The sequence below is a fragment of the Mobula hypostoma genome, chromosome 8 (genome assembly GCF_963921235.1).
Source record: "Mobula hypostoma chromosome 8, sMobHyp1.1, whole genome shotgun sequence".
Taxonomy (NCBI): Eukaryota; Metazoa; Chordata; class Chondrichthyes; order Myliobatiformes; family Myliobatidae; genus Mobula; species Mobula hypostoma.
In genome coordinates this window covers 138,823,871-138,832,481 of record NC_086104.1, presented here as the reverse complement: position 1 = coordinate 138,832,481, position 8,611 = coordinate 138,823,871, and the positions used below count along the sequence as shown (strand labels likewise).

At 47.4% G+C, this 8,611-nt stretch overlaps 1 protein-coding gene across 1 annotated transcript; it reads right to left on the bottom strand.

Annotated features, from left to right (window-relative positions):
* Nucleotides 1–330: 330 nt before the first annotated feature.
* Nucleotides 331–4,470, bottom strand: LOC134351001 (neurofilament light polypeptide-like). The gene is made up of 4 exons (XM_063056958.1): nucleotides 3,088–4,470; nucleotides 2,448–2,572; nucleotides 1,301–1,560; nucleotides 331–977 (listed from the first exon to the last, which is right to left on the bottom strand). The coding sequence occupies exons 1-4, from the start codon at nucleotides 4,129–4,131 to the stop codon at nucleotides 736–738; spliced, it is 1,671 nt and encodes a 556-aa protein (XP_062913028.1). The 5' UTR covers nucleotides 4,132–4,470; the 3' UTR covers nucleotides 331–735.
* Between the last annotated feature and the right edge of the window lie 4,141 nt (nucleotides 4,471–8,611).

Sequence of the window (8,611 nt, the reverse complement as noted above, 5' to 3'; positions counted from 1 at the left end):
CATTAACTAAATTTCAATTCCCCAGATGTATTGGCGATATTTGCACATGTGGGCCCCTGAAATGCAATCCATTAGGCACATACTTAGGCCTTTGAAATGCAACCCATTAACTTAACCATATCCAATAGGTTGTCAGGGTCTCTGCTTCAGTCGCTAGGTTTACGTTCTTGCCACACCTTTTACTTTTGATTGTTCAGCCTTTACTTGATAAAATGGTTCATGACGAGTGAGCATCTTAAATTGGTTCAGTCTGTCATGAGGGTATTACTCTATATAGCCAATGTGTGTCTCAAATTGTACAACAAATTAGACTTCTTTATATTTGTTGAGAGTTGTATTTATTGTTGATTGCACCATCCATTGTGACTCAACCTATTGCAAACATACCATATTGTCCTGTGTTACTTTTCTAAATAATTGCACATTGATCCCTGCTTTTATAGTTACTGCATAATGACAATACAATATTGTTCTAGTATTTCTGGCATGTATGTCAATTGTATTCACTGCATGGTTTGCATTCCTCATTAACCATGCTTACACATCATTATGTTTACAATCTGCACAAGCATTTCATTATTTTTCTTACATTGTGTGCTGAGTCAATCTTAACACATAAAGCATTAAACTTTCATTGGAACATTTTGCATTATATCTTTGGCTCATTTGAATGGATGGCTGGGGTAGGTTCCCATTTTGCAACTCAACACCCTATAAATTCTCTTTATTCAGCTCCTACTTCTTTTCTTCATCCTTTGTTGAACTTTTCTCATCATCCGCATCTCCATTCTCTTTACTTTCTTCCTGCTCTTCACTCTCGCCTTCTTTCTCCTCTTCCTTCTCTTCACTCTCACCTTGAGCCTCATCCTCCTTCTCGTCTCCTTCCTCATCACCACCTTCTTCTTCTTCTTTTTCTTCTGCCTCTTCACCATTTTCTTCTCCACCTTCCTCTTCTCCTCCCTCTTCCTCACCTTCACCTTCAAAATCAGAAACCAGCGTTAACACTTATTTCACTTTACAATGGACAGAGGAGTGAAAATTGGGGAGAAATCTTATTGGAATACGGAAGAGGAATATCTCCAGCTGAGAGGGGAAATGTGCTCTCTTCCCCACAGCTGCAACTCCGAAAGTGAAACCCACCCTCAGCATGGACTGACTGAGCCGACGTGGGCTCTTGTATTGTAATAGGGAGTGAGACTCGAACCCATCACCTAGAGAGAAGGGAGTGCTGCCAATTGAGTCCCAATGACAGCTAGTTACAGGAGATGGAGGAACTCTTTTCACTGCTTCTAACTCTTACCTTCTGCTTCTTCAGCCTCATCTGCGGGAGGTTCCATCTGCTCCGAGAACGCCTGGGCTTGCTGTATGATTTCTTCCTCAACCTGACTGCCGGAATAAGCACTGAAGATTGTGGGTCTGCTGGACAACATGTAGGAGCTGCTTTGCAGGGAGTAGCTGGGTCTGCTAAAGATGGGCGCGCTCTGAGTGTGGGCGTAGCTGCTGATCACACTGCCAACGTTGGCATAGTTGATCCGTGTCTCCTCGCCTTCCAGCAGCTTCCTAGACACAGAACAGAAATTAGGGTGAGATTATTTCAATATTTCATGAAAATAATATCCATGCTCACTTCACTATTAATGCCAATCAGTAAGAACCTCAAGCCCTTGGAAACTATTTCCACGAGCCAATTTCCCATTCTGATCCCTGTTCTCCCGTACAAGGCCCGCTTTCTGTACTCATTCATTTTCTTTAAAGACACCGCCTGTCACTATCCTGCCGCAGGTCACAACAATTCCACCGCTGCATTTCAGGTCACGTTTTCTTTCTCTTCTTTGGAGCTATAGTAAGCTTGCGGTAATTGTTTTGGCCTGTAGTGGGGGCCGTGAGGCCTTATCCACCATTTGGTGGTGAGAATGTTGAACGCTGGCTCAGCAAGTTGTCAAGTAATGGAGGGTTGCATTGGGAGTTCTCGGAAAGACCAAAGCTCTGTGCTCAGGATGATGCCGTCCATAATCGGGACGGAGAGGACCAATAGACCAACTTGGCTTGAAAGCCCAGTACACAGATCTCCTTGCATCTGCCCCGCCGTCCAACCCTCTACAGACCGAAGACTACAGTCCTTTTCAGTCTCCGAGCGTACGGCAAGAGGCCGCAAACGGCGCAGAATGGCCGCCACACAAGTGGTGCATTGCAGACTCCTGGGCGGCAACCCCGCCCAGTCTGGGAGTATCCGCCAAGGACAGCGGGGTGCTGTAAGACCGAGGAAGAGACCGGCTGGCATCTGACTGCGTCGATGTGCAGAATGGTGAGCTAACTGAAGACTAATTGGGTTGCAGTGTCTCCCCGGATCCCGACTCATTGCACTGGTTCCCAGAGTAGTGTGAGGTTTTGAAATCTTAAATCTCCCTGCTCTAGGAACTGCTTTGTGTCGGAGAGCCCGCGTTTACCTGTAGGCTGCGATCTCGATGTCCAAGGCCATTTTCACGTTTAGAAGGTCCTGGTACTCCTTCAGGTAGCGTCCCATCTCGTTCTTGGTGGTCCTGAGCTCGTTTTCTAGCTGGCTGATAGCGTCCTGGGTGGAGAGATTGTTAAGTGAAAGCCACCCAGCACAACACACACCAAAACACAGGCACTTGTATTCCCCAATCACAGCTAATTTAGCAACCATACAACAATTCCCTTCAATTGTAAATCTGTGGGTCCGCGTGCCTTCCTTACTCAATCCTCCCCTGGCCTTTGGCCTTTTTCCAGGATTCCCTTTCCCTCCCACTGTTTTCCAGCATCTTATTTTCTTCCGTCCCTGTCTCTGTCTCTCTCTGGCTCTGTCTATCTGTCTCTCTCTCGCTCTCTTTCTTAATCTCTCTGAAACTCTCTCTCAATCTTTCTCTGGCTTTCTCTCTGTCTCTCTGTCTCTCCCCCCCTCCCCTTCCCTCCCTGTCTCTCTCTCTCTCTCTCTCTCTCTCTCTCTCTCTCTCTCTCTTCCTCTCTCTGCCCCCTCGTTCCCCCTCCGCCCGCTCGCGACTGATCCTTTTCCCATGCTAGCCCCCCATCCTTCGCACTGGCCTTTCTCCCGCGCCCTGCCCTTACCTGCAGTGCGCTGATCTCCCCGCCTTGCTTCTCGTCCAGCTCCTGCAGCTGCCTCTCCAGTGCCTCGTTCATCCCCCTCACGCCGTCGATCTCCAGGGTCTTGGCTTTGACAAGGCGCCGGTATTCCGCCACCTCGTCCTTGGCCTGCTTGGTGGCGTCGTTGTCTTTGGAGACGCTTTCGCTGAGCATGGCGAAGCGGCTCTTGTACCAGTCTTCGGCCGATTGCATGTTCTTCGCAGCCACCTTCTCGTACTGGCTCCGGATCTCCCTCAGGGCGGAGGACAGGTCGGGCTTGGCCATGTCCACCTCCACCGTCACCTGAGCGTACTGAATCTGAGCCTGGAGCTCGGCAATCTCCTCTTCATGGAGCTTTTTCAGGAAGGCGATCTCGTCCATCAGGCTATCGATCTTCTTCTCCACCTCAGCCCTCGCCAACGCTGCATCATCCGAGCCCTTCCTCGCTTCCATCAGCCTGCCCTCGGCATCCTCCCGGTTCAGCACCTCGTCCTCGTAGCGGTTTTGCAGGTTCTTAAGGGCGTCTTCCAAGTGGTCTCTCTCGTTCTGAGCTGCCTGCCTCTCATGCTTGGCATCATCCAGAGCCATGCGCAGGTCCCTCAGTTCCTGCTCGTAGATGCCCTTCAGTCTGGAGGGCCCGCCCTGTTTCTGGCGCAGGAGAGAGAGCTCGGCTTCCAGCACCTTGTTTTGTTGTTCCAGCTCATGCACCTTCTCGATGAAGCTGGCGAAACGGTCGTTGAGATCTTGGAGCTGGGCTTTCTCCTGGGTCCTCAGCGCCTTGAACTCGCTGCTCACCACGCTCGCCTGGCTGAGATCGAAGGTATCCATCGAGGACATTAAGGAAGAGGCGGCGCTATGGGCTTTCCTGATGGCAAAGGCCGGCACCGAGTAAGTCATGTAGGAAGGTTTCATGCTCCCGCCGTAGCTGCTCCTGAAATGTTGGACAGTTCCGTAGGACCGGGGCACGGAGCTGTCCCCATAGCGCCTTCGGTGAGCGTGGAAGTAGGACTCGTAGCTGGCGGTGCTCATGGTGCCGTGTGTGCTGAACCTGCTCCGCGCCCTGCTTTTATAGCACACACAGCACTGACGCAGCCTCTTTCTCCAGCAAAAATCGATGCGGCCTTCCTCTGGCCACCCCCACCGCAAGACAGCTGACCCGCGCAGAGCAAACGGAACTGGCGACCGGCTCAACGCAACTTCAGCCTTAGCTCAGCCAAAATCCCACTCAAAATGGTGCCTTCAGCAATATCTCCTTCCTGTACAAACGGGGCAGCTCCCGTGTTTCTGCTCTCATTCACGTTCCCTATTATTACATATAGGATCTGACTACTGCAGCTCAGAAGAGCTTAAATTCTATCCCAACCTATTCCGGACCCTAGACTTTGGTACCTGTCCTTAATCGCCAATTCCTCCCGCTCCTTTCATCTCTGTGTAGGACCTCGTCTGCCTCCTAACAGAGAAGCATTTTCTCTCCCGGGATATTCATGCCTTTCCCCGGAATCTCTACAGATATCGGTTCCTGCCCGGGGTACTCTCTGGATACTGGTGCCTTTCCCAAAACACGCTACAGGTATCAGCGCGAATCACTCTGTAGGATATTGGTGCCCGTCCCCGGATACCCTGTAGATACGGTTGCCGTTACCGTGACACCCTATGGAGACCGGTGCCTTTTCGTGGGACACCCTGCAAACCCTGGGACTCTCCCAGTAACTGCCAGTGCCCCCGTTCCGCCTTCCTTTGTCCTCTCCATACTTGACATTGAATCTCCCTGGGGGATCAGTTCGAAACCACTGGGTGCCTCGATATATAAAAGAGGTGTTCCAATTTAACTGTTTCCAAAAAAAAACTTACGTCAGTAAAATTCGGAACAAGCGGGGCTGAAGCTAATCTTACGGTGAGGATTTTAAGAAGCAATCATTTTTTTAATATAATAGGATGGATTGAGGAAATCTCTCCCTTCAAATAAAGGGCACAAACGATTCGAGCTTTCAAAGTGATTTTTACTCAGTAAGAATATCGATCAATGATGGATATACAGAGGGGCGAAAATCTGAGTGAACGTGCGGCAGTCTAAGGACCGACGCCCTTTCCGAGTAGCGCAGACGGATGGTTGTCTGAAGGGGGGGGGACCTCTGACCCAGTTATTACACACGTGATACCCTGTACCTGAGAGAGACCTACAAAGGGATAACGCTCTCGCTATCACTGATATGGCAGCCGAGACGCCAGAGTTCCGGCAGCTCTCTGTTGCCAAACCAGTTAACATTATTCCTCGTCCAAAGCATTTATCAGAACCGCACGCCACAAACTGAATTACATTGGTTTAAAGTAGCAAGTGGGAGGAAACCGAGAGCACCAGGGCTAAATCCCCACAATCGTGGAGAGAATGTGCAGACGCCATACAGACAGCGCCCGAAGACAGGATCGAAGCCTTATCTGTGAGGTGGCGGCTCTAATAACTGTGACGTGGAGTTATCCGAGAGATTGCATGGGATATAAGAGCGAACAGTGATCGACGAACTACGTCCCATTAAAAATAATTAATTATCTACGTCTCCTTTTAAAAAAAAACAGTGGATTGTGGATCCTTTGTCGCACTTAGCACAGACCACATAACAATAAGACATGGGAGCAGAATTAGGCCATTCACCTCATCGAATCTGCTCCACCATTCATCGTGGCTGACTCTCTCGACCCTATTTCCCAGCCTTCTGGTAACCTTTGACGCCCGTACGAATCCAGAGCCTATCAACCTCCGCAGCGGTCTGTAGCAATGAATTCGACAGATTCGCCACCCGCAGGCCAAAGAAATTCCCTCCTTATCTCTGTTCTAAAGGAATGTACTTCTATTTTGAGGCTAATTGTGATAGCTGGAAAATTAGACACTAAGGAAAATAGCGATGTGGGGATCGGGCAGTGAAGCCAGTTGGAGACATGGGATCAACCGTGATCTTTCCCAGGGGGAAATGGACAAAATGGCTTCTTCCTATTCCTTCCACTTGTTTTACTTTGTGATGCAATTAAGATGTGTCAAACACGTACCAAAATCTGGAGCAACTCAGGAGAGTTGTGAAAATCAAACTAAAATACTGCAGATGGTGGAAATCTGAAATAGAAACGCACAATCTATTACACAAAGGGCGGACCATACACGACGGGCCGAATGGCCAGGTTCTGCTCCTGTCTGTTATGGTCTTGAAATGATGGAGGCACACACAGCAGGTCAGGCTGTACCCGTGGGGAAAGAAAATGAGTTAATGTTTCAGTGTGAGACACTTGATCAGAGCTGGGAAAGAGGGAAAATAAGTGAGAATTTAATGTGAGTTATGTGAGGGGGGAGTTTTCTGATAAAATGAGATTAGATGAATTAGTGTTGCAGCTAGGACTGAATGGTGTTCACTATGCACAGAGGAAATAGCCAGTCGCTGAAGGTGGTTACACCCAGCACACAAGCGGATGAGACCATCGACAGGATGCTCTGAAGCAGAGATTAAATGAGCGAGAATGCCAGTCTTTGTCCAGATCCATGTCCTGGCAATGTAAAAGTCTCACTCAGCAGATTATGAAGGGAGAGCTGATTGAATTTCACTTAATAGTAATGCCACCCTTTGGCACTTGCAGCTGGTTACTGACAATGCGGCTGTATTGCCTGAATGGGAGAATAATCCGCCTACAACAAGGATTATAGCCCACAGCCTATGCAGTTGCAAAGATCCCAGAGGAAAATTGCACAAAAGAAGGCAGTTTCATTATCAAAGACAACATACACTGTTGGTTTATCCATTCTTCTCTCATTACAACTAAAGTACAACTGTGCTATCTCCTGACTCTCCTTTCATTCCCTCACTCCCCTCCCTGGACTCTTGCGGTTCAAGCCTGGTTTCTCTAGTCCATGTTGCCAACCATAATACCTTGCACTGATACAGCGCCTTCAATGTACTAATAATTGATTTTGACACCTTGCCCCTTAATTTTCAACATTGTGAGTGGTGAACAGTGAATTCCAGGGACTTCCAGACACTTAAAACCCCACCCGTTGGCGACCTAAATGCTTATGAAGTGTCGGAGCACCTCACAGGCACTTCCCGAAATATCTCAGTCCCAACTGGTGTTGAAAGAAAGGAACAGTTTGCAGCTTGCATTCAATAGGTACACTTCCCTGACCACAGAATCAGGTGCATTACAGCCAATCAAATTAGTTCTCAAGTGAATACAAATTGCCTGGAAATCTTTCAGTGATGAAGACACAAGAGACTGCAGAGGCTGGAATCTGGAGCAACCCAAAACAAAAATGCTGCAGGAATTCAGTAGGTCTGGCAGCATTTATGTCAGAAAATGGACATCCAATGCATCTTGTAGTGATTCTCTCAATGGCATATTTACACAAAGAAAAATGTCAGGAAATGTAGTACCCAGGTCGGGTAAACAGAATGTTACCTGGATAGGAGGACTTTAAATACAGGGATAGACTAAACCATTTCCCCTGTAGTGAAGGAGGCACAGATGAGGGGTGAATGTTTCTGATAGAGGTATATGAAGTCATGAGAGGAACAGATAGGATAGATTGGCAGGATCTTTTACCTATGCCAGAGGTTGCAAAAACAAGAGCAAACAGATTTAAGGTGAAAAGGAGTTTAAACAGGAATCTGGGGTGACATTTTTTCACAAGGAAACTGGTGGATATCTGAAATGTGCAGATAGATAAGTTGTGAATTTGCACTCAGCGGCCAGTGCAATAGCATACCTGTCTACCCGCTCGATACTGCAAATATCTAATCAGCCAAATATTTGGCAGCAACTCAATGCATTAAAGCATGCAGACATGGTCAAGAGATTCAGCTGTTGTTCAGACCAAACAACAGCATGAGGAAGAAATGTGATCTAAGTGACTTTGACAGTGGAATATTTACTGGTGCCACACAGAATGGTTTTGAATATCTCACAATTTGCTGACCTCTGGGATTTTCACACACAACAGTCTCTAGAGTTTGTACAGAATGATGCAAAAAAAACCATCCAATGAGCACCAGTTCTATGGACGAAAATGCCTTGTTAATGAGAGAGGTCAGAGGAGAAGAGCTATACTGGTTGAAGCCGATAGGAAGATGACAGTAACTCAGATAACCACATGTTACAACAGTGGTGTGCAGAAGAGCATCTCTGATGGGCTACAGCAGCAGAAAACCATGAACATACCTAATAAATTGGCTGAATAAAGTACATAATAAGGTGCTCACTTAGTGTATATTCAAGAGACATTTAGACCTATGCTTAAATAGGTAAAGTTTAGAAGGTTTTAGACCTAATGTGAACAAGTGGGATTAACATTTGGCAAAATGGTCATTTTGGATATGGTGGATATCCCCATGTCTGTGTTGTTCAACACCATTGCTCTGTAATACCAACATTCAGTACAAGTGCAAGGAAGCAATTGAAAGTAAAGGCACAATTAGTTGGGAATTGTTCCATCCTAATCATCACAGAGAAAAAAGTGAATAAATTATGTCTT